This window comes from Hyla sarda, chromosome 2 (assembly GCF_029499605.1).
Source record: "Hyla sarda isolate aHylSar1 chromosome 2, aHylSar1.hap1, whole genome shotgun sequence".
Lineage (NCBI taxonomy): Eukaryota > Metazoa > Chordata > Amphibia > Anura > Hylidae > Hyla > Hyla sarda.
In genome coordinates, this window is record NC_079190.1 from 217,031,346 (window position 1) to 217,058,356 (window position 27,011).

Genomic DNA, 27,011 nt, shown 5'->3' on the forward strand with positions numbered 1-27,011 from the left:
GATGTTTAGCATTTGCCAGAGAACACCAGGATTGGCAAATTCGCCACTGGCGCCCTGTGCTCTTCACAGATGAAAGCAGGTACACACTGAGAACATGTGACAGACGTGACAGAGTCTGGAGACATCGTGGAGAACGATCTGCTGCCTGCAACATCCTCCAGCATGACCAGTTTGGCGGTGGGTCAGTAATGGTGTGGGGTGGCATTTCTTTGGGGGGCTGCACAGCCCTCCATGTGCTTGCCAGAGGTAGCCTGACTGCCATTAGGTACCGAGATAAAATCCTCAGACCCCTTGTGAGACCATATGCTGGTGCGGTTGGCCCTGGGTTCCTCCTAATGCAAGACAATACTAGACCTCATGTGGCTGGAGTGTGTCAGCAGTTCCTGCAAGAGGAAGGCATTGATGCTATGGACTGGCCCGCCCGTTCCTCAGACCCGAATCCGATTGAGCACATCTGGGACATCATGTCTCGCTCCATCCACCAACGCCATCTTTCACCACAGACTGTCCAGTAGTTGGCGAATGCTTTAGTCCAGGGCTGGGAAGACATCCCTCAGGAGACCATCCGCCACCTCATCAGGAGCATGCCCAGGCGTTGTATGGAGGTCATACGGGCACGTGGAGGCCACACACACTACTGAGCCTCATTTTGACTTGTTTTAAGGACATTACATCAAAGTTGAATCAGCCTGTAGTGTGGTTTTCCACTTTGATTTCGAGTGAGACTCCATATCCAGACCTCCATGGGTTGATAAATTTGATTTCCATTGATAATTTTTGTGAGATTTTGTTGTCAGCACATTCAACTATGTAAAGACGAAAGTATTTCATACAATTAGTTCATTCATTCAGATCTAGGATGTGTTATCTTAGTGTACCCTTTATTTTTTGAGCAGTGTATGTGAGGGGGCAATGTGAGCAATACAGGGGGCAATATAAGGAATATGAGAGTAATGAATGTAAGGGTATGTTCACACTATGGAATTCCCTGCGGAATTCCGCAGTGAGAACTTAACATTAGTGTGAATGGGTCTCCGCGAGACCCGTTCACACTGCGGAATTTCAGTGGCGGACAATTACACCGCTAAAATTGTTCCGTGCAAAGAAAGAACATGTTTATTCTTGGCGCGGAAGTCCTCGAACACTGCATTGCTGTCATTGGTGATGGTGCAGTGCCGCGAGGTCCGTCCACCGCCGCCGGCTGCCAGTTTGAATCTGAACATACCCTAAGGGGGCACTGTAAGCAATATGGGGGCCCTGCTATATATGGAAGCAATGTATGTGAGGGGCCCTGCTGTATACAGTGGAAATGTATTTCAGGGGCTTGCTCTATATGGGGGGCAATGGATGTAAGGGGCCCACTCTATATGGGAGGCAATGTATGTGAGGGGGCCTGCTATATATGGAGGTAATGCCTGGGAATATATGGGACAATGTGATATGGGGCATTGTGAGTGAATGTAAGGGTACCTGCTATATGAGGGCAATGTGAGGGGACCTGTTATATGGAGGCAATGTGAGGGGCCTTCTATATTGGAGCAATGTGAGGGGCCTTCTATATTGGAGAAATGTGAGGGGCCTTCTATATTGGAGCAATGTGAGGGGCCTGCTATATTGGAGCAATGTGAGGGGCCTGCTATATTGGAGCAATGTGAGGGGCCTGCTATATTGGAGCAATGTGAGGGGCCTTCTATATTGGAGCAATGTGAGGGGACCTGTTATATGGAGGCAATGTGAGGGGCCTGCTATATTGGAGCAATGTGAGGGGCCTGCTATATTGGAGCAATGTGAGGGGCCTTCTATATTGGAGCAATGTAAGGGGGCTTCTATATTGGAGCAATGTGAGGTGGCCTGCTTTATGGGGACAATGGGACATGGCCTGCTATATTGGAGCAATGTGAGGTGGCCTGCTTTATGGGGACAATGGGAGCAATGTAAGGTGGACTGCTATATGGGAGCAATGTAAGATGGACTGCTATATGAGGGAAATGTGAAATACACATGGATAGTTTGAGTAAAGGTGAGAATTGTGCTGGAATTAGAAGTCTTAAATGCTTGTCCGGCAGATTCCACAAAGAGCAGTCATGGCTGGAGAATTCTTCATGATGGTCATGGCCAGATAAAGAAGAAAAAGAAAAGAGACTGACTCCAATAAGAGATGTCCCTACATGTATGTAGCTGCAATCACTTATACAGTCTGCAGAGAATGTGTAGAACTGGTGTCTACTTCTGTATTGTCACTGTATGTGGGAATATTGATCACTGTATAGTAACTTTTATTTAGCCTAATACTACACAAGGGTAGGGCTAATACTAATACAGGGTGTCGAACACAACACAGGGAGCCTAATACAACTGGTGGGGAGGGGAGGGGGGGGGGCTAATACTACTTCAAGGGGACCTAATATAACAGGGAGGGGGGATACTACTACTACAGAAGACCTAATACTACTACAGGGGACCTAGTATAATGGGGAGGGGGGGAATACTACTACTACAGAAGACCTAATACTACTACAGGGGACCTAATATAACGGGGGGGGGGGGGATACTACTACTACTACAGAAGACCTAATACTACTACTACAGGGGACCTAATATAACAGGGGGGGGGGGATACTACTACAGAAGACCTAACACTACTACAGGGGACCTAATATAACACGGGGGGGGGGGGTACTACTACTACAGAAGACCTAAAACTACTACAGGGGACCTAGTATAATGGGGAGGGGGGGATACTACTACTACTACAGGGGACCTAATATAACAGGGGGGGGGATACTACTACTACTACTACTACAGAAGACCTTATACTACTACAGGGGACCTAATATAACAGGGAGGGGGGGGGGATACTACTACTACAGAAGACCTAATATAACAGGGGGGGGATACTACTACTACAGGAGACCTAATACTACTACAGGGGACCTAATATAACGGGGTGGGGGGGATACTACTACAGAAGACCTAATACTACTACAGGGGACCTAATATAACAGGGAGGGGGGGATACTACTACTACAGGAGACCTAATACTACTACAGGGGACCTAATATAACAGGGGGGGGGGATACTACTACTACAGAAGACCTAATACTACTACAGGGGACCTAATATAACGGGGTGGGGGGATACTACTACAGAAGACCTAATTCTACTACAGGGGACCTAATATAACAGGGAGGGGGGGGGATACTACTACTACAGAAGACCTAATACTACTACAGGGGACCTAATATAATGGGGTGGGGGGATACTACTACTACTACTACTACAGAAGACCTAATACTACTACAGGGGACCTAATATAACAGGGAGGGGGGTACTACTAGAGAAGACCTAATACTACTACAGTGGACCTAATATAACAGGGAGAGGGGAATACTACTACAGAAGACCTAATACTACAACAGGGGGCCTAATACCACATTTACTGTCTTCTATTGTGTTAATCCCTTTACATACTTCGCTATTATGCACAAATTTACACTTTATTGTACAATCCCTCTACAAAAGGTCATTTATACAAATCTTAAAGAAAACGGGGCCTAATACTGACCCCTGTGGTACCTCTCTATAATTAATGACCCAGTCGGAGTGAGCAATGTTAATAACCACTGGCTGAGCAGGCATCACGAGGCTGGAATGCTCAGGAGTATGGTGAAGAGAGCGGAGGCCTCTTACTGGAGATTGCAGCAGTCGGACCCCTGCGATCAGACAATTATCCCCTAAACTGTGGAAATGGCATAAGTTATGTTTCCCGAGGTCCCTCCTTAACATTATTATTTTTTTTATAGAGAGGGCCAACACACAAATAGGGATTCACCCCTTTAAATTCAGTTTAGTATGGAATAGCCTGAGATGATTTTAATGCTCTTCCCCACCATATTTGGTATGGATCTATTAGAAATAAAACTGTAGTTCCGCTGTCCTATTGTAGAGCTATCGTCCCCTAGAGCCTGTCTCTGTATAGCGTCATGTACAGCCTCCACACTCCTCTCTGCAGTGTGTGACTACTCCAGATTTTCCCAGCCAGGGTGCCTCCAGCTGTTGCAAAACTACAACTCCCGGCATGCCCGGACAGCCGATGGCTGTCCGGGCATGCTGGGAGTTGTAGTTTTGCAACAGCTGGGGGCACCCTGGTTGGGAAACACAGTCTATGAAACCTCTACCTCCCCTTGCTTCCCTACCACTGCAGCGTAAGCCCCTCCCTCAGCGGCCATGTGATCTCCCTGCCACCACTCCTCCCCAGAGAGCGGCCAACGCCTCGAGTGCTCCTCTTGAAGCGGCCGGGCTGGTGACGTCACGACCCCGCCCCCGATGGGTTTTCGGACGGTGTGAGCCATTTTACGGTTAGTTGCTGGAGCGCTAGCGCCGTGGTTGGTTGTGTGTGGGAATCGCTGTCATTGTGTCTTCTCTTCTAGACTGGTTTACTGAGATACATTCTTCCCTAGACGTCTGGTTTCTATTTAGATGGCAAGCTATCCCGACTTTGTAAACGAAAATGAAATAGGTGAGTCCGGGGGCAGAGGGCTATGGAGGAAAGGGGGGGCGCTGTACACTTAGCTCTGTGGTTGCCTTGGTGACCAGTTTAGATGGCTTCATGGCCATGCATTATGGCTTCCTTTCCATATATGGCAGTGGTCTCCATACTGTGGATCTCCAGCTGGAACAAAACTACAACTCCCAGCATGCTTTTACAGCCGTTGGCTGTCTGAGCATGCTGGGTGTTGTAGTTTTGTTCCAGCTGGAGATCCACTGATATATGGGATAGACCTTTGACCTGGTGACCTTTGCTGATGCTTAGGTGCTGTGTATTCTTATACCACCCTATATTATGTCTCACCATTGCTCAGGATACCCTGCTGGTTGGTATCTGCCATTGTTCACATATCCTGTATATGTAGTGAGTGTGGCATGTGGCATGTAGATCACATGCTCTTTCCTCCATGACTGTATTTATAGAGCATGAAAAGTGGATGCCAAGCGTCTGGTAGGTGTAGTCAGCGCCGCTGCCATTAGAAGTGTTGTGTTTGCCATGTCTGTGCTTCCCCCCCCCCCCCCCCCCCCCCCCCCCCCATGTTTTGTGTGGAATTTACTTCACCTATTTCTGCTGCTTGATACTCATCCAACCAGACCTCTTCATTCCTTCCCTTCCCCCTACCCTCCCTCCGTCCTCCCATCCCCCATATGTCACACACACCGCTACGTCAGCGCCACCACCCTCCTCTGTGGAGTGTCTTCATCTGTCTAGGATATCATGCTAAAGAAGCCCTCATTTCATGGGTTACTTTACCGTATAGAAAACAAAAAGTATCCATTTAATGACCTGTTCTATTATCATTGATAGAAATGATCCACCGCCTATGCGATTCATGAACCAGTGTTAGGGTGGGTTCACATCACATGTCTGCAATACAGTTTTGTATCAGGTTTTTGATAATAAAATAAACGGATTCCTTAAAACCTGACTAAACTGTATCAAAACGTGTGTACAAATTTTTATCTGTATACGGTTGAAAAAGTATGTCCGGTTGCATCCATTTTTTAAGAAAAAAAACGTATACGTTTTGAACTTTTCACTTTAAATTCCAAGAAAAAAAAACTATGGAAAGTAAAAAAAACGTATGGTGAAAACCGTATGGAACCGTATGCACATACGGTTCTGCACGGTTCCCATTGACTCTCATGTAAAAAAAAAAATAACTTATATGGTTTAATACGGTTTTTCACCCGGACCAAACACCATGGTAGGCCACGGTTTTCTAGAAAATAAAAGTAAAAAAAACGTATGGTTTGAAAAACGGAGACAACCGTATACATTATGGTGCATGTGGTTTTGAATGGGAAGTCTATGGGCACTGTTTTCTGTACGGTTGCATACGTTTATTTTTTAATTTTTTTTATGAAACCGTTTTCCGAAACTGTATAGCAAAATCATGGTGTGAACCCACCCTTCTCTCTGTAGCTAGGCATGGTTGGGGGTTTCTGGCTCCCAGATCATGGTGTGAACCCACCCTTCTCTCTGTAGCTAGGCATGGTTGGGGGTTTCTGGCTCCCAGATCATGGTGTGAACCCACCCTTCTCTCTGTAGCTAGGCATGGTTGGGGGTTTCTGGCTCCCGGATCATGGTGTGAACCCACCCTTCTCTCTGTAGCTAGGCATGGTTGGGGGTTTCTGGCTCCCAGATCATGGTATGAACCCACCCTTCTCTCTGTAGCTAGGCATGGTTGGGGGTTTCTGGCTCCCAGATCATGGTATGAACCCACCCTTCTCTCTGTAGCTAGGCATGGTTGGGGGTTTCTGGCTCCCAGATCATGGTATGAACCCACCCTTCTCTCTGTAGCTAGGCATGGTTGGGGGTTTCTGGCTCCCGGATCATGGTGTGAACCCACCCTTCTCTCTGCAGCTAGGCATGGTTGGGGGTTTCTGGCTCCCGGATCATGGTGTGAACCCACCCTTCTCTCTGCAGCTAGGCATGGTTGGGGGTTTCTGGCTCCCGGATCATGGTGTGAACCCACCCTTCTCTCTGTAGCTAGGCATGGTTGGGGGTTTCTGGCTCCCGGATCATGGTGTGAACCCACCCTTCTCTCTGTAGCTAGGCATGGTTGGGGGTTTCTGGCTCCCGGATCATGGTGGGAACCCACCCTTCTCTCTGCAGCTAGGCATGGTTGGGGGTTTCTGGCTCCCAGATCATGGTGTGAACCCACCCTTCTCTCTGCAGCTAGGCATGGTTGGGGGTTTCTGGCTCCCAGATCATGGTGTGAACCCACCCTTCTCTCTGCAGCTAGGCATGGTTGGGGATTTCTGGCTCCCGGATCATGGTGTGAACCCACCCTTCTCTCTGTAGCTAGGCATGGTTGGGGGTTTCTGGCTCCCGGATCATGGTGTGAACCCACCCTTCTCTCTGCAGCTAGGCATGGTTGGGGGTTTCTGGCTCCCAGATCATGGTGTGAACCCACCCTTCTCTCTGCAGCTAGGCATGGTTGGGGGTTTCTGGCTCCCAGGAAGTATAAATAATTCAAACTATAACTGTAAATATTTTGACTTTAGAGTTTTTGATTTCTATTGTTTATTTCCTTGTTCTTATTTCAGCAAGATCACGGAGCATTGGGGATCTGATATCGCAGACGTCTCCCTTTGAGCAGAAGTATGGCCGTGAAAATTGGACAGTGGCTTTTGCTCCAGACGGCTCCTATTTTGCTTGGTCTCAGGGTCATCGTATTGTGAAGTTGGTTCCTTGGTCTAAGTGCCTTAAAAACTTGTAAGTATCATTCCCTTGTAGTACAGTGTATGTTATTTGTAAGCCACTTGTGAGATGTTATTGTGTGATGCCAGTAAGATGCTTCTGATACTGTACTATAGCTTTCTCAACTGTCTCGTGACAGTGTGTGGGCGTATGTTCATAGAAAGTCATAGGAATTAGATATTAGAGAAACTAGATTTACTTATACAGTGGTCCCTCAACATATGATATTAATTGGTTCCAGGAGAACCATAATATGTTGAAACCATCATATGTCGAGTACATTTGTCTATGTAAAAATGGTAATTGGTTCTGGGGCCTCGGAACCATTGTATGTTGAATACATATCTCTATGGGAAACTGCTAATTGGTTCTGGGATGACCATTGTATGTGGAGTGTATGGGGAGTGTTTAACAAACCAGGGTGCCTCCAGCTGTTGCACAACTACAACTCCCAGCATGCATGTACAGCCATTGACTGTCTGGGCATGCTGGGAGTTATAGTTTTGCAACAGCTGGAGGCACACTGATAGGGAAACATTGATGTATGGGGTGTATAGTGTGTATATGTATTGTATGTGATGTGTGACATCGCATACAGTACTGTACAGTTCTTTAAATACCTTCAGGGGGACAGAATGTCCTCCATTACCATCCTGCCGACTACAGCTCTATAGGAAAGGAAGGGCAGCCAGCAGCTCATTGGATGCCTGCAGTAAGATGCTGCAGGCTATTGGCTATGGCTGCACTGGGGGGGCGGTGCTTACACGGAGCTCACAGTGGAAGCCTGCGTGAGTTAGCAGGACAGCATGTGAGTAACAGGAGGCAGAACGGGGCACATTAAACAACTATCTGTCAGTTGCTGAAGTTGTCAGCGCTGTCAGATAGCTGTTTGTATGATGGCCCCGGCCGACACACAGCAGCATCGTATGTCGATGCTGCCTTCAATATACGATGGGCTCTGAGAGGCAATCATATGTTGAAATGATCATATGTCGGGGCCATCATAAGTCGAGGGGTCACTGTATATAAAAAAGTTCTGGAAAGGGGGATGGGGGTACAAGTGAGTACCTACACTGGAGACCCTACCTATCTAGGTGGAGATCTCCTGTCACTAAGTGTGGATAGGGGCAGGGAATAAAGGTACACAGTAATACATTAAACAGTTTAGTAGACCTCTCTTGCCGCCGCTCGTGGAATAAGCTCCCATCCTTTTGCCGGTCTTTTTGAAAATATCCTGCTGCCGGGTAATTTGTATATAGCTTTTCCAACAGTCTGCAACTTTGCCTTAGTAACTAGGGACCATCTTAGTCTCAGTTGTGTGTCATCATCTAACATTTTGCCCTCTCTTATGAGCTACAGCCTGGTTCTTTCAGGTCCGCCATCTTAAGGGACTCAATATTTGGATTATCTATCCATACCTAAAGTTGCGGTTGACCCTACCTTTATGACATGTGCGAACATGAATATCTCTTAGGAGACTGATCTAAACTGCACAATTAATTTTTGGGCAATATTCATCTACTTATCCATACTGTGGTACTGTGGTCTAGGGATCGACCGATATTGATTTTTTTTTTTAGGGCCGATACCGATAATCTTTTGGGCCGATAGCCGATAACTTATACCGGAATATCGGTATAAGTTATCAGCTATTTCAACCCCCCCCCCGGCGGGGCAGAAGCCGTTGCAACAGTTGCGGGCGCTTTAAATCAATGAACTGCAGCGGGTTTTTCCGACCATAGACCGACGCTTCTCTCCCCCTGCTTCTCCTGGGTCGCCCCCCCATCCTCTGCCCACATGCCGCCGCCCCCGCCCCATCGCCTCCCCCATCCCCAGTGTTATAATTACCTGTTCCTGGTGTCCGTGATACTTCTGGCTCCGTCGGTGTCCTTCGCTGTCACTGTGCGCACTGACGTCACTCGTCATTACGCAGCGCACAGCAACAGCGCAGGAGCCAGAAGTATCGTGGACTGCGGGAACAGGTAATTATAACACCGGGGATGGGGGGGCAGCGCGGTATGTGGCCAAAGGATGGGGGGAGGCAATGGGGCAGCGGCGACGGTATGTGGGCAGAGGATGGGGGGAGGCAATGGGGCAGCGGCGGCGGTATGTGGGCAGAGGATGGGGGAGTCAATGGGGCAGCGGCGGCGACGGTCGTCTATGGGTGGGGCATTATCGGCATATCAGCAAGGTAATTGCCGATAACGATAATGTCCAAAATCGTGATTATCGACCAAACCGATAAACGGTCGATCCCTACTGTGGTCTACTGTTACTGTTATGTAACCATTGTCATTGTGTGTGTGTGTGTGTGTTACTGTTATATGGCTATCTCTACTGTGTGTCTGTCAGAGACATACTTTACATTGACAGTGACTTTTACCTTATATGACTAAGCTGACATCCACTTAGCCATTGACACTGCATTCATAATTATCATTTTTGTACATCTTTATCATCTGTATGTTGGTCTATTTATATTTTTTCAATTATCATTTGATCTCAGTAGTTAAATGTTGTGTCCTCTCACTCCCTGATGAGCCCCCGATATCTTAAAGGGCGAAACGCGTTGGCAAGAGAGGTATACTAAACTGTTTAATGTATTACTATGTACCTTCCCTGCCCCTATCCACATTTAGTGACAGGAGATATCCACCTAGATAGGTAGGGTCTCCAGTGTAGGTACTCAGCTGTACTCCCATCCCCCTTTCCAGCACTTTTTGTTTGACATTTTTGTATGACCCATGTATAAGTAAATCTAGTTTCTCTAATATCTGAGCCTAGTTGGTGACTTTCTATGGACATATATTCTATACCTTTCACCAAGGGACTTTTGTATCAAACTGGTGCCAGGATGCCAGTTATCATTCACCCATTCGGTGTAGTTTGTGGGTGTGTCACAAAGAAATTAGCAATACCAACTTGCATGTATTTTTTTCCACCTTCTTTAGTTTTCGTGTATATACAACGCGGTCGAGGTATCATACAGTTTCTACACAAACACGATGTGGGAGACTTATCATTTTGTGGCACTGTGCACATTCACCCTGTGGTGTTTTTGACTGACTTTGGCACCAATGTACCAAAAAGTTACAAACTTTGATACGTTTTGCGAAAATGAGAAAATCACCCCAGAGTTTTTTTTTTTTTTTTAAGGCACGGCAGATGCAGTATGACTTTGCGGGGTTTTTGGAACGTTTAAACACTTTTGGCTGGTGCCTTTTTCTAAAAAGCGCACATGGTAAAGATCTTTCACTGCAATGTCAATAAGTATTTACTGCATTTAAGTCAGTTTTGCAGAAAGTGTCTATTTTAAAATTGCGTGAAATTTTTCACACAAATTTTGCCCCTTACTACAACCAAAAAAAAATGTCAGGAAGGCAAGAAGTCTCCCCCAATATGTGTGATTAGGTTGAAATGGTGAAAGTGTTTTTAATCCGAGGGTGGGAGTATGATGCGAAACATTCTAAGGCTAGGTTCACACTGTGAAATCTCTAGGCAGAAAATTTCCACCCGGAGATTCAGAGTGCGGCCAATGCCAACTGAATCAGACGGCACTAGGACCACGCGGACACTGCAGTCTCCAATAGACTGGAATGTGTTCCGTGAGTATTTCCGCCTGAAGAATGAGCAACGCCATTCTTAAGGCGGAAATTTTAAAGCGGATTTTCCGTTCACAAGTTCCAAAGTGTGAATTTGTGAACAGAAACCTATTCACTATACATTTTAGTAAGCAGAATTTCTGCCTGCAATTTCAAAGTGGGATTACAGGTGGAAATTCCATAATGTGAACCTAGCCCAAGGGTCTAATCACACAGCGGAATTTCGCTTGCAGCCCAAATGGAAACCCAGTACACTTCTTTGGGATTCTGCACTCCCGTTGACTCTTCAGAAGTTCCAAAGTGTCAACTGGAGTGTGGAATCCCATAGAAGTTTATTGGGCTCTTATTTGAGGTGGAAATTCCGCCACGTGAATAGACACTTACGCACACTCATAAGACTTAATTACTGTGCTGCACAATGATGCATTTTTTAAGTGTATCAAAAATATGAAATGTTTGGAAAGCGCTGCTATAGGACAATACGAAGGGACGTATCCTGTGTATTCTTACTGTCTCTATCTGTGTCAGATTTTGGTTGGTGGTTGTTGTTTCTTATCAAGCCATTGACCATATACACCCAGTTTGGTGAGATTATTGGAAGCAGTCCAGAAAAAGCTACCTACATTCCCAAATGATCACCGCATTATTTGACATTTCCTCTTCTGGAAAAAAGCCACAAACATTTACAGTCAGGTCCATAAATATTGGGACGTCGACACAATTCTAACATTTTTGGCTCTATACACCACCACAATGGATTTGAAATTAAACGAACAAGACGTGCTCTAACTCCAGACTGTTAGCTTTAATTTGAGTGTATTTATATCCAAATCAGGTGAACGGTGTAGGAATTACAACAGTTTGCATATGTGCCTCCCACTTGTTAAGGGACCAAACGTAATGGGACAATTGGCTTCTCAGCTGTTCCATGTCCAGATGTTTGTCATTCCCTCATTATCCCAATTACAACAAGCAGATACAACGTCCAGAGTTAATTTTAAGTGTGCTATTTGCATTTGGAATTTGTTGCTGTCAACTCTAAAGATGAGGTCCAAAGGGCTGTCACCATCAGTGAGGCAAGCCATCATTAGGCTGAAAAAACAAAACAAACCCATCAGAGAGAGAGCCTAAACATTAGGCATGGCCAAAACAACTGTTTGGAACCTACTTAAAAAGAAGGAACGCATCGATGAGCTCAGCAACACCAAAAGACCTGGAAGACCAAAGAAAACAACTGTGGAAAATGAGCGAAGAATTATTTCCCTGGTGAAGAAAACCCCCTTCACAACAGTTGGCCAGATCAAGAACAATCTCCAGGAGGTAGGCGTATGTGTGTCAAAGTAAACAATCAGGAGAATACTTCACCAGAGTGAATACAGAGGGTTCCGACAAGATGGAAACTAATGGAGAGCCTCAAAAACAGGAAGGCCAGATTACAGTTTGCCAAACGACATCTAAAAAAGCCTTCACAGTTCTGGAACAACATCCTATGGACAGATGAGACCAAGATCAACTTGTACCAGAGTGATGGGAAGAGAAGAGTATGGAGAAGGAAAGGAACATGATCCTAAGCATACCACCTCATCAGTGTGGCATGGCGGTGGTAGTGTCATGCATTTCACCTTCTGAAGACAGAACTGAAGGGAAAATGCCCCAAGAACAAGCAGGAACTGAAGACCGTTGCAGTAGAGGCCTGGCAGAGCATCACCAGGGATGAAACCCAGAAATGTCTGGTGATGTCTATGCGTTCCAGACTTCAGGCTGTAATTGACTGTAAAGGATTTGCAACCCAAGTATTAAAAAGTGAAAGTTTGATTTATGATTATTATTCTGTCCCATTACTTTTGGTCCCTTAACAAAACAAGTGGGATGCACATATGCAAACTGTTGTAATTCCTACACCGTTCATCTGATTTGGATGTAAATACCCTAAAATTAAAGCTGACGTTCTGCAGTTAAAGCACATCTTGGTCGTTTAATTTCAAATCCATTGTGGTGGTGTATAGAGCCAAAAATGTTAGAATTGTGTCGATGTCCCAATATTTATGGACCTGACTGTATGTACAGATGTGTAGTAGAAGTTCTTATTAAAGACATCCTATTAATGCTGCAGTTCTTTGTCTTGTCATCTAAAAAAACGTTCTTCCTTTTCAGCGCTGCTGGAAGTACAAAGAACAGTGTCAACTTGACAACAGGAAGACTGTCCAGACAGAACAGTGATGTAGCACAGAGAAACAAGCCACAAGAGCATTCCATAGACTGCGGGGACATTGTCTGGAGTCTAGCATTTGGTTCATCTGTACCGGAAAAGCAGAGTCGTTGTGTGAATATAGAATGGCATCGTTTCAAGTTTGGTCAGGACCAGCTGCTACTGGCTACAGGGCTGAGCAATGGGCGCATCAAGATATGGGATGTTTATACAGGTATATCATGTTTTATATGGCAGACAGCCCTGTTACATAACTAGATCTGTCAAGCTTTCAAAGCATATGTTTGCTTTTGATGCATTGTATACTGTGTGTGTAAAGTCAGAAATGTTGGAATCTCGAGGATTATTGGGCAACTTATTTGTTGGGGCATCATTTTCATGTCCACGTCATGTAGTTTTTGACTGGTAGGTCTGCAGAGACAGGTTTTATCCACAGCAGGATTCTCCAGTGGTAACACTACTGACATATTTAGTTATAAATAGAACTTTTTCTTGATCCTATAATGTTGAATGTACTTGTTTATAATTTAGCTTTGACAATCTGAACTTGTTGTTTTCCCTTCACATTTTTTATTAGTATAATACAATATAATTTACTACTCGTAAATACAATATAAATTACTACTCGTCCTTTACATTGCCACGGCTCTGAGATCTCCTGTGTCGGGCCGTAGTAATGTACAGGAAAGGGGGTGTTTCGCCCCCTCATGATGCGGCAGCCAGCACGCCCCCTCAATGAATCCCATAGAGATACATGAAGAGGGCGTGTCTGCCGTGGCTTTCTGCTGGGGACGACACAGTCCTTTCGGCAGACTGTTGCGGCCCCGTACAGGAGATTGCGGGGGGCCCTCGCGATCTATAACTTATCCTCTATCTTTCGGATAGTGGATAAATTGTAAGCACTACAGATCTACTTTAAGCATTTCGGGCACTTATACCAACTTTTGACATGCCGCACAGGTGTATCAACTGTTTGGATTGGTTGGGGTCTCTTTTGCTGAGATCCTATCCGATCATTTGATATAGACAGGAGGAGCACGCGGCTCTGCGCTTCACTCCCTGTATATGACACCCAGTCCAAAGCGTGAAGTACTGTGACGTGACCTTAATGCAGCTATATCTGGAGATCAGAGGATGTCTCCGCATTCACCCTGACCTATAAAAAAATTCTGACTTGTCTGCATGATATGAGTGTTTATAAAGACTGAAATGCTTTTAATTGTGCATTTAAATTTTAGTATAAAAATTTAACTTTTACAGTTTAGTTTGATCTATTATAGTTATAATATGGTGTATATAAACTGGCCCAGTTTCTAGCTATATAACTTAACCTAATCTCCTCACATGTTTGGCATGCATGTCGGTCATGTACTTTTATTGCCCATAATATGACAATTGTGGCTGGTTACCAGTTGGGGGTGTATCCCTTCATGCTTTGCTGAATGTCAGAGCATCTGTCACATAGATTCAACACACAGTCATAGCCTAGCAGAAGTTAGTGTCCTTGTGATTATATTCTGTTGTGTATTTTATTTTCTAATAACATTTATTTTGGGTCCAAGAGGCATGACCATGAGGCCACAACACCTCTTTCCACTACATCATGTCACATTGATTGACACACGAGGCTCCCCTGCCGACAGGAGCCCTGTATATTGTCTGTGCTTGCACTGCCAGAGTACTGTCTCTAGAGGCAGGGCGCAAGCCCTCTAGAAATTGTGCAGATCTGTCCAGATATGCTGGAAAAAAAAAAGTGCATGCCTTACATGCAGGTTTTGTTGCAGATTCGCCATGCAGGTTCATCCTTAAACACAGTGGTGAGATCATCAGACATCCAATGACCTAGTGAGCATGCTGCAACTCTAAGGGTGCATGCACACCCTGTTTTTGCTATACAGTTCCCCTATCAGGTTTTTAATGAAAAACTGATTCCTCAAAACCTGACTAAACTGTATTAAAATGTGTGTACAAATTTTAACCCATATACGATTAAAAACCATATACGGTTTGAAAAATGGTGTCCGGCTGCATCTGTGTTTTAAGAAAAAAATTTGTTTTTTACTTTTCACGCTATTATGAATAAAGTTTCACTTGTTTGATTGAAATTCCAAGAAAAAAAAACTGTGGAAAGTCAAAAACTGTATGCTGAAAACTGGATGGAACCGTACGCACATACCGTTCTGTACGGTTCCCATTGACTCCCATGTTAAAAAAAAAAAAAAAGATACGGTTTAATGCAGTTTGGTCCACCCGGACCAAAAAACGTGGTAGACTACGGTTTTGGGTACGAATAAAAAAAAACCGGACAAAACCGTATCAGATGCAATACGTTTGGTCCGGTCGGCTCATTTTTGCGCCGTATGCGCTTTCCCCCCGCACCTAAAACCGTGGTCAACCATGGTTTTAGGTCCAGTTGTAAAAGCGCATACGGCGCAAAAATGAGCCGACCGAACCAAATGTTTCACTGCGGCGGCTCATTGAAATGAATTACATACGGGAGCGCGAGGTTTTAGCTCCCCCCTGCTGTATGTGCTCCCGTATGGGAGAAAACGTGATGTGAACTAGGGATCGATCGATTATCGGTATGGCCGATAATCACGATTTTGGGCATTATCAGTATCAGCAATTACCTTGCCGATAAGCCGATAATTCCCCGCCCCCACCGCGACCGCCCCCCTGACCCGCCGCACCACCCCGGCCCCATTGCCTCCCCCGTCCCCGGTTTTATAATTACCTGTTCCTGGGGCCCACGCTACTTCTTGCTCATGCTGCGTCCTGCGTTACGATGTGCGCAATGAGTGACGTGCGCGACGTGACGTCACCGTCAGTGCGCACAGTGACAGCTCAGTCGGACTCCACCGGAGCCAGATGTATAGTGGACCCAGGGAACAGGTAATTATAAAACCGGGGATGGGGGAGGCAATGGGGGCGGTGGGGGGGGGGGGTGGTCGCGGTGGGGCGAGTGGTGGCGGCGGTGATAGGACTCAGGACCCCCAGACAGGCAGGGGGAGAGAAGCGGGTGGCGGCGGTGGCCTATGGCACCGCAAAAGCCACTGCAGTGCATTGATTTAAAGCGCACGCTTTAAATCAATGATCTACAGCGGTGTCGCGGGGGGATAAATAGCCGATAACTTATACCGATATTACAGTATAAGTTATCGGCTATTGGCCCTAACCTCCACCGATTATCGGTATCGGCCCAAAAAAAATATCGGTCGATCCCTAATGTGAACCCAGCCTTATGCGTTTGACATATGGTTTACAATGTTAAGTCAATGCATATAGTTTTCTATACAGTTCCATACGGTGTTTGACTTGAAACCGTATACAGGAACTTTATAACAAAAACTTGGTGTGCATGCACCCTAACTCTACACGTAACTTTCGCAGCTGTTCTGACATTTTGGATTCAACCGGGGGGGGGACTTATTCAGGTCACATCATGATGGCAGTAGCTACATCAAAAGTAATCCAATTTATTTAATTTTTTTTTTTTTTTTTTTTATTAACTGAAGCACTGCCTTAGGCACAGGCCCATGTGTGTCTAATAGCAAATACAGTCCTGGGCTCAAGTCTTCTTGGTTAGAGATGACTAAAATAATCACATTTTAACATCTGTATAATAGCTAGAAGATCTAAGCTTGCTGCAGTTTTACTGAATGGAACTTGAATAACCATAGAACATTGTAATGTAAGTTCTGTTCAGTAGAACTGTGTGGAGTCCAGTCTTCTCTGCTGTATTAATGCTGTCCGAAACTAGCCATTACATTAAAGGGGTATTCCGAGCAAAAACATGAATAGACATGAATGGAGGGGGCGTAGCGTGACGTCACGTCCCCAGTCCTGGAAACCCAGAGGTTTCCGAAACTGGAGACGCAGCTGCCGCATAGAATGTGGGTGCTGCAGGGAGATTGCGGGGGGGTCCCAGCAGTAGGGCCCCCGCCATCAGACATCTTATCCCCTATACTTTTGGATAGGGGATAAAATGTTTTTGGCCTGAATACCCCTTTTAGGGGACCCTAGTATAAGTTAGTGTGAGCCGGAAGTGTTTGCAGAATAGTCTAATGGCTTTTAAAGGTCACATGATAAACTTTTGGCGCTTACTGTTTGCAAGTTAATCAGACTGATAACCTAGACTGAAAGGAAGGCAAACAAGAGGTGATGACAGCTGAAATTTACAAAAAGAACTGTTCCTTTTTATATTTGTATTTGTAATATCACACACCTCGCCCAATAATACATTAGTCAGTTATCTGCAATGTATTAATATTTGAAGTGAAAATTATTGTATTGTAAAATTGTTTTTTTTTTTCCTCCTTTAGGGAAGCTCCTCCTTAATCTGATGGATCATACAGAAATTGTAAGAGATTTAACATTTGCCCCTGATGGCAGCCTTATATTGGTTTCTGCTTCCAGAGACAAAACTCTCAGGGTCTGGGACCTAAAAGATGATGGTATGCTATCACGTGTTCTGCATTAGTGCTAGAATATACTTATATCTTTGAGAAGCTGGTCATATTCATGTTATATTAACTGATATGCATCAAGCCTGTAAGTGCAGCCTTATTCACATTGCAGTGGGCTTTTATTTTTAGCACTATACTCTTTAATTGACAATGCATTTGCTTTGTGGGATAAACACTTTTCCAGTAGCTACTAAGGCCAGGTATGGTATCTGGCATTGTATTTGCTTTCCTTTTGCTGATTGGGGGGGTTATTACATGGGGTCAGTTCTGACCTCCTAAATGGCTAGCTCAGGTATATAATGTTAACACTGAAAGGGGTACTCTGGTGGATTTTTTTTTTAATTAATCAACTGGTGCCACAAAGTTAAACAGATGTGTAAATTACTTCTATTTTAAAATCTTAATCCTTCCAGTACTTATCAGCTGCAGAATGCTCCACAGGAAGTTGTATTTCTTTCTGGAATTATTTTCAGCCTGACCATAGTGCTCTCTGCTGACACCTCTATCCATGTCAGGAACTGTCCAGAGTACAAGCAAATACCCATAGCAAACCTCTCCTGCTCTAGACAGTTCCTGACACGGACAGAGGTGTCAGCAGAGAGCACTATGGTCAGGCTGAAAATAATTCCAGAAAGAAAAACTTCCTGTGGAGCATTCTGCAGCTAAGTACTGGAAGGATTAAGATTTTAAAATAGAAGTAATTTACAAATCTGTTTAACTTTGTGGCACCAGTTTATAAAAAAAAACTACCGGAGTACCCCTTTAACCCCCTTAACGATGCCGGACGTAAATGTACGTCCTGGTGAGCTGGTACTTAACGCACCATGACGTTCATTTATGTCCTATGCATAACAGCGAGCATCGGAGTGATGCTCGGGTCATGCGTGGCACGTCCCGGCTGCTGATGGCAGCCAGGGACCCGCCGGTAATGGCGGACATCCACAATCGTGCGGATGTCCACCATTAACCCCACAGATGCCGTGATCAATACAGATCACGGCATCTGCAGCATCGCGGTCACTAAAATGGATGATCCGATGGCCCACAGCGCTGCCGCGGCGATCCGATCATCCAGTATGGCAGACGAAGGTCCCTTCACCTGCCTCCGCTGCCGCGGGGCATTATCGGCATATCGGCAAGGTAATTGCAGATAGCGATAATGTCCAAAATCGTGAATATACCGATAATCGGTCGATCCCTAGTCTGAAGCTTAGGTTAGCCCTGCTGTAGCAGTCGCACTATCTATGCTATTACAGCACATTGGAGCTGGTAATGTTTCTAGAAGATGCAGACCTATAGTGAATTTCCATCCGGTGAACTGAAACTGTCTCCTTTATTAATACACAGGCCTAGGGAAATATTTGCTTTGTCTGAAAATAAACCTACAACTTGTAGAAGTGAATCTAAAATTCTTAATACTTGCCTTTTATTTTTAATGCATTACTTCCTGCACTTGGAATTTGAAATAATAAATAGTTTATGTCTTTTAGGCAATATGATGAAAGTGTTAAGGGGACACCAGAACTGGGTTTATTGCTGTGCGTTCTCCCCTGACTCCTCAATGCTGTGTTCCGTTGGAGCTGGCAAAGCTGTAGGTTTCAAAGTTCCTTATTCTTATTTTCATGTGGAATCAATGAGTTATATTTGTAATCACAACATAAGATTGTGCTCAGTGTCCTGAATGATTTTTAGCACTTTGATAAAAGCTTAATGATGCATGACTTGCTGAAAGTGTAAGCTGGCATAAATAATTGTAACTTGCACTGCTTTTGGTAAGCCAATCCATTTTTAGGAAACTGTATTGGGCAATTAGCCAGAATCCATTCGGTCATCAGCCTCATACTTGCTTTGCACATGCTAATAAGATGTATGACTCTTCAGCAAATAGTCCTAGAAATGCACATTGTATAGGAATGACATATTGATTTATTATTATTATATTTACATTTGCCATATTTTATATTCTGACCTACTGCTGTATCTAAAAGCAGTGCAGGTGCTGCTCCTGTAACTTGCCCTTATGGCGCCAGTACATTAATACATATTTTAGAACCATAAAATGACTTATAAATAGGATTGTATTGATTTGTTTTAAAGGGGCACTCTTTTAAATCAACTGATGCCAGAAAGTTAAACAGACTTGTAAATTACTTCTATTAAAAAATCCTAATCCTTCCAGTACTTATCAGCTGCTGTATGCTCCACAGGAAGGTCTTTTCTTTTTGGATTTCTTTTCTGTCTGACCACAGTGCTCTCTACTGACACCTCTGTCCTTGTCAGGAACTGACCAGAGCAGGAGCAACTCCCCATAGCAAACCTCTTCTGCTCTGGACAGTTCCTGACACGGACAGAGGTGTCAGCAGAGAGCACCGTGGTCAGACAGAAAGGAAATTAAAGAAAATAACTTCCTGTGAAGCATACAGCAGCTGGTGAAGTAATTTACAAATCTGTTTAACTTTATAGCACCAATTTTATTTATAAAAATGGTTTTCCACCAGAGTACCCCTTTAATGTCATTGTAATTTAGAATTTGTGCGTAACAGCCTTTTCTCCAAAGGAGCAGTTGACACCTAAAATTTAGCATATATGGATGTTGACATTTTGTGTTAACTCGATGCTATTGTAGGCTGTGTGTTTTCCATAAGCTTCTTGCTTTCCCTGTCACAGGTGGTGGCAGCAATATTGGTGTGATTGAGGTTAAGTTGGCACCACACAAAGGAGAGCACAGTGGTGTTAGCTGGGCAGAGAGTGGCATCTCTGGCTACCAGGCTGGGGACGACCAATGCCATAGGACGAAGTAACCTTGCAATCGACTGCAAGGTGTACTGTACGTACTCAGGTGCTGGTTGATGTCCACTTTCTGCTTTTTCTTTCTTTCTTGTTGTTTTCCATTTTCTTTTATGTTTATTTTAACTAAGGTCAAACCCGCTTTTCATTGTATTCTAATACTCCAGTTAAATGGAGGATGCTAATGAACTCATTTTAAACTTAAACCATAGCGGCATAATCTAAATAACTACTTTCTTTCTACCTGGTTTTCTAACCTTGGCAGTCACATGTATAACTGAAGTGGCTTGCCTCACAGTATATCTTTAGATTAATAGATATATTGTTAGTACACATTTTCATTATTTAAAGAGGCATTAGCTTGTGTATTGTTAGTTATCTTGTTTGCCAAAAGTGTTTTCTTTTGGCTGTCAACCTTCTCTTTTCTTGCAGTATCTGTTTCTCTTCCTGGGCTCACGTTGGCGATTCAAGCCTTTTGTAAACAAGTGAACTTATTCTCACAAAGGGGGTACTACTGGAGTAACCATATGATACCTTTCTATACTGTATCTATAATTAGTTATATACTTTGCAAACAGGGGTTGTAATTCAGAACCCAACTGTTGGCTTTAAAGCAAACTGAACTGTTATGTTTATATTTTTATATTGTGCATTTTATAGAACTTGCTTGTAGCCGTAACTTCAGCTGCCTTTTCTTTTCTTATTTTTTTTCTTTATTTTTTTTTTTTAATTATTATTATTATTTTTTTTTTTTGCATGCTTAGCCTATGTAATGTTATCCCACTAATATACTGGGTATGACACTGAGCAAGTAAAGTAATTTATAGTAAATTCTGTAGCGTTAGTTACCTAGACTTGCCTGTTCAAAGTTTCCATTTCATAGACTGTAACAACTGTCTTTTCCTTTTAGGTATTTCTATGGGACATGGATAAATATACTATGATCCGTAAACTAGAAGGACACTACAATGATGTGGTAGCTTGTGAATTCTCTCCTGATGGAGCTTTGTTGGCTACTGCATCATATGATACCAGAGTATATGTCTGGGATCCCCATATTGGGTGTATTCTTTTTGAACTTGGGTATGTATATCCTAAAATCAAATACATTTTTTGTATTTAACGTAAAGCTTCTGATATAATGTTAGAGATAAAACTGGTGGAAAGCAAAAGTGGGGTTATTGCCAACCAGTCAGGTTGCGTTTTGTAAATTTTTAATTTTTTTCCCTCTGAAGCAGAATAATAAATGTGAAAAGTTTTTGTAGGATTGAAAACATCTGTATAACTCCTAGTACAAATTAGCAAATTTCCCGAATCCACTCTGATACCATGAATTGGCTGCTTGATTGTTTTTTTTATTTTTATTTCAGGCACTTATTTCCTCCGCCAACACCTATATTTGCAGGGGGAGATAATGGTCGCTGGGTGAGATCAGTCTCATTTAGCCATGATGGGGTACACATTGCAAGTCTTGCTGACGATAAGTAAGTTTGCTTATTTAATTTTATGGCAATTTTTGTGGTAGCTTGTTGTCGGGGATATTTATTGAAGTAATTATAATAGTTGAAAAAAACAGTGATCTTAATATTAGAGATGAGTGAAGTTACAGTGATTCGATTCATCACAAACTTCTCGGCTCGGCAGTTGCTGACATTATCCTGCATAAATGAGTTCAGCTTTCAGGTGCTCCGGTGGGCTGGAGACTCTCTCCTAGGACTGTATCCACCTTTTCCAGCCCACCGGAGCACCTGAAAGCTGAACTAGTTTATGCAGGCTAAAGTCAGCAACTGCCGAGCCGAGAGTTTCGGGACGAATTTGTATATACAACAGCTGAACATGTCTTAAGTAATTTCTTTTCTTTCAACTTTCAGCGATGTAACATTATTTAAATAATTTGACAATCTTTCAGGTTGGTGAGATTTTGGCGTATTGATAAGTCACACCCCGTTGAAGTTGCACCTATAAATAAAGGTCTTTGCTGTGCCTTTTCTACTGATGGCAGTGTTCTAGCTGCTGGGTAAGATATTACATTTTTTGCCAATTATGCATGCATGTCATTTGTTTAGTAAATGTTTTGTTTGTGTGATGCTGAAAGTGCTTCAGACATCCTTTTAAGCAGCTTATATGAGCTTAACATAATATAAACTGACAGATCTGTTAAAGGAAAACTGTCACCAAGTTGACCCATACTAAACCCAATACACTGGGTTATAGTGTGGGTGAACAGGAGTCCATACACGTGCCACTTACTTTTTTTTTATATTTTCTTTTTGCCGAGTTGTCGTTGCACTCTGAAGGCTGGTCCCCCGCTGGCAGCCTTGATTTAGGTTGCGGAGGAAGGGGCCCTAGCCTACCCCCCTTGTTCGCATAATCCTTTCCCCCCCCCCCTGAGCACAGTACATTGGGAAAGCGCTCTCTGTGCTGATCCCTTGCTACACCCGGAAGTGCCTCTTTCTGAAGTCTCGCTACTCCTGACTTCTGGGTGAAGAGAGTGACCGGCGCATGCGCAGTTACACTGCACAGAGCGCTCTACCGACATGCTGCACTCAGGGGGAAAATGAATATGCGAACAGGGGGGAGGGGGGCGGGCTAAGGCCCCTTCCTCCGGGACCAGATCACGGCTGCCGACGGGGACCCGCCTTCAGAGCGTAAGCGAAGGGCAAACAGCGTAACTTTAGCAGATGACAACTCTGCGACAAAAAAACATAAAGTGACCTGTGTATGGACTCCTGTTCTTCTACACTATAACCCAGTGTATTGGGGTTAGTGTGGGTGAACTTGGTGACATTTTTCCTTTAATTGAAGTCCAGCTATGGTACCTAAAGGACCGTTATGACTTCTAATAGACTCCATTAGGTTCCATTGTAGTATTTGTCCTTGTGATGGATAGAATAGTTTTACATTCTGCACTACTTTAAAATCAGAACAAAGCTTCCAATGCAGATCTGAACAGAGCCTTGCACAATTTAACTTTGTGTTTTTTTTTTTTTCACCTACAGAACTCAGGATGGAAATGTACACTTCTGGGCTACCCCCACACATGTTTCCAGCCTTCAGCACTTATGTCGTATGGCAATAAGAAGAGTCATGACTACAAATAAAGTCCAGAAGCTGCCAGTGCCTCCAAAAGTTATGGAGTTTCTCTCCTACCAAATCATGTAGGAAACTTTTTTTTTTTGGTTTTCTACAAACTGTTTTGTTTTTTTTCTCCTGGCAACACACAAATGCATTACAAGCGTTATGCTTTAAATGTTACAACATATTTAAAGTGCAGTATTTAAATATTTTATGCATTTCTGATCACTCTGAGCTTTAACCGTGATTTGGGAGTATATAACATCCATAAAAGTTATAATTGGAATGTGGACATACGATTTGTACAACTGTGAAACTGTAAATATGTGTATGCTACTATGTGTTTATTTTTGCTTCTTTATGTACTGCTGGCTTTTTAGTTAGAGCATAATTTTCATCTTTGTGTTAAAGCAAGTATGGTAAATGTCTGTTGCATATTACTGTGCACCTGGTGGTTTTACGGGTGGAAAGGTGTTATCTAAATGGCCATACTCCAACAACCCGCACCCCCCCCCCCCCCCCCATCACTATCACCATCACTACCACCTCCCCTTCAGAAATGTAAAAGGTCCATAGATATCTTTATCACTCAAGTTCTATCTAGGCTTGGCAAATGTTGGAGTTTAGTAAGGCATGGTCCTTAATTGAGGGTAGATGGTTCTGCAATGTTCTATGTATGTACCCCATCGATTATATATATATATATATATATATATATATATATATATATATATATATATATAATATATAATATCTCTATCCTATTTGGTTAGCTGCCAAAGATGAGCAATGTGTTCGCTGTTGCCTTCTGCTGTTTATTTGCACTTGCTGGTCTATTGAATGTATGCAGTGCTTATAATGCTAACCATATATGTTTAATTTTGTCAAAAGGTCTATAATAAACAATGTTTTTTTTTTTAGAATTGTTTACTTGTTTCATTTAAATCAGTTTTTACTAAGGTAAACTTTTACTACTTTTGTCTGTTTTTAAAATGACATAAATTTTTAAGTAAAAATTGATCAGTATTGGTGGGGCGTGCATACATTTACATGATGCTGCTTAAAGGACATCTTCAGCAAAAGATAACTTATTTCCTATCCACAGGATAGACACTCCTCCTCCATGTATCTCTATGGGAGAGGCGGGGAGGCAGCATTCGTGCCTCAACACCTCTCCCATAGAACTGTATGGGGAGGGGGCTTACTATCGACATCGGGGAGGCCGACAGTACGTGAATTAGCCTCTCACATACAGCAGCAATGCGGGGGCCCCGTGCAGAAATTTTCAGGGGGTCCCAGTGGTCAGGAGTGGTAATGATTAATAAAGGACATCTGTACTGATTAATTTTACATAGTCCTGTGCCTGGGCTGGAAAAATAAACTTTGACTCCCCTTCCTACGTTCCCCCGTTGCTCCGGTATCGGCCTCACTGTTCTTCGCTGCAATCTTCATGCTGCTTCCTGGGGATGAGAACGTCACAGAGCCGTCAGTTTATCACCGGCTGAAGTGATGTCCCGCCTTGGCCGGTGATAGGCTGAGCACACTGTCATGTAAGGAGCCGGCCGTCTCCTTACATGACAGTGCACTCAGCCGATCACCGGCCGAGGTGGGACATCACTTCAGCCGGTGATAAACTGATGGCTCTGTGACGTTCCCGTCCCCAGGAAGCAGCATGAAGATTGCAGCAGAGAACAGTGAGGCTGATACCGGGGGAACGTAGGAAGGTGAGTCAAAGTTTATTTAGTTTTTTTGCAGCCCGGGCACAGGAATATGTAAAATTAATCAGTACAGATGTCCTATTTAATAATTTCCAGCGTCGTGGCACGCAACTCATTAATTTTAAGCGCCGGCAGCTCACAGGGGGACGGGATGGAGCAGCGCCCTTGGGTCACATATTAGTTCCCTGAAGTGGGGACAGCCGCTACGGCTGATCATTCATTCGAGGGGGGGCTGTCTGGTATTGCGGTATAGGAAAAATTCATATCGTACAGAATAAAAAAAATGGTATTTGGTATGAACCGGTATATCGCCCAGCACTACATAAGCCAAACAGAATTTTCTTGGTCTTCTCGCTTGGCCGGTCAAAAGTCGCACAGAAAAGCGCCTAGTCGCATGTGCAACACTTTAGAGACAAATAAGCAAAAAATAAATAAAATCTACTAAGTGCTTTTATAAATATCCCCCCATGTCTTTGGCATTCAGATTAAAAAGTCAGGTCAGAAGTCTGAGGGCATACTCTTATTTCTGACATAATTGAGCCTTTTTTAACACTAAAATCCATGGTCTGCAAAAGGCATGGTTATATGTTCTCACTATATGGCTTTCTTCCTTTCACTGCCAGTAAACCTTGAAAGTGGCATTTCAATATAATGTAGAGCAAATTATCTTAGGCATGATTCTTTTATTGGCTAACCAGAAAAAATTATATTCACAAGATTCTGGAACACAGAAGTCCCTTTTAATAAGGCAAGTTAGTACAATTTAGTAATGGCTATGACTAAGTCGGTACCACACTTCAGCCTTCAAAGTAGTGTCTTGGATTAGATTTATCTGCACCATTCCTTCTGCTCACTGCTGCCTGTGATGCATCAACCATGCAGGAAGTACGCATTCAACAAATTACTGTCTGCATCAATGACCCACCTCAACCAGTGAGTGGCTAAGCAAGCAGGTTCTGTAAGGTTGCCATGTTGTGAATGAAGTGTATGGCCACCCTAATATGCTCCTTGGATGTTTGACAGTGGTAAAAGTGCTCCAATTGCTTAATCACTATTTCCAAATCTTTGTGTTACCGCTAGTGTTTTATAATTGCAATCGACAAATATGTCGAAGACCCAAAAGATGTAACTGCCCACTTAAAGGGAACCTGTCAGCTGCCCAAACAAAGGACAATATGAAACTGATGAAGGCAGTGTGGTGCAGGGGCAATATGGTTTACTCTATAACACTTGAGCATTTCAGAGAAATCCTAAGTTAAAAATAAAATGTGCTGGCACCCAGTAAATGGCCACTTTGGGCGGCCCCTGTGGCTGCTCTCTTCCTTGTTGGCATTGCGAGAGATGTCTCTTCATATACACTACCAAGGTTTTCAGAGCAAATAAGTGCCCCAGCCTTTATCGGTTTTCACGCTTCGCGTGGTGTGGCTGGCATGAAACCCTTGACAGGTTCTGGCATCATGGAGTGATTTACATATATTCAGAAAGTGGGTTGAGATGACAAAAGTTTGGTTAGCTCCTGACCACCTAAATACACCTTTGGGAAGTCATTCCCTTCCACACTGGACTACTTGTTTCTTTGGCCTGACTGACTTTAACCTCTTGGGGATGCAGGGCGTATGCATATGCCCTGCATCCCCGATCCTTAAGGACTCGGGGCGTACCTGTACGCCCTGAGCCTGGTCCCGGTGTTTAAAATGGGGTCACGCCCTGACCCCACATCACACCAGGTCGGTCCCGGCTGCTATTCATAGCCGGGACCCTGGGCTAACAGCACGCGGCACCGATCGTTCTGCCGTGTGCTATTAACCCTTCAGACGGGGCGCTCAAAGTTGACCGCCGCATCTGAAAGGGAAAGTAAACATTTCCTGGCAGCTCATTCGGGCAAATCGGGACATCGCG

At 43.9% G+C, this 27,011-nt stretch overlaps 1 protein-coding gene across 3 annotated transcripts in view; it reads left to right on the forward strand.

The window, feature by feature from the left end:
* Positions 1-24,100, forward strand: part of WSB1 (WD repeat and SOCS box containing 1) — a 116,034-nt gene extending 91,934 nt beyond the window's left edge. The window contains exons 1-9 of one of the 3 annotated variants that reach the window (XM_056556355.1): positions 4,151-4,358; positions 7,102-7,270; positions 13,012-13,280; positions 17,389-17,520; positions 19,023-19,123; positions 21,230-21,402; positions 21,690-21,803; positions 22,229-22,336; positions 23,319-24,100. In XM_056556355.1, the coding sequence (XP_056412330.1) occupies positions 4,166-4,358; positions 7,102-7,270; positions 13,012-13,280; positions 17,389-17,520; positions 19,023-19,123; positions 21,230-21,402; positions 21,690-21,803; positions 22,229-22,336; positions 23,319-23,481 (1,422 nt within the window). In that variant the 5' untranslated portion in view covers positions 4,151-4,165 and the 3' untranslated portion in view covers positions 23,482-24,100. The other 2 variants (XM_056556357.1, XM_056556356.1) reach the window with 2 other exon arrangements.
* Positions 24,101-27,011: the final 2,911 nt, after the last annotated feature.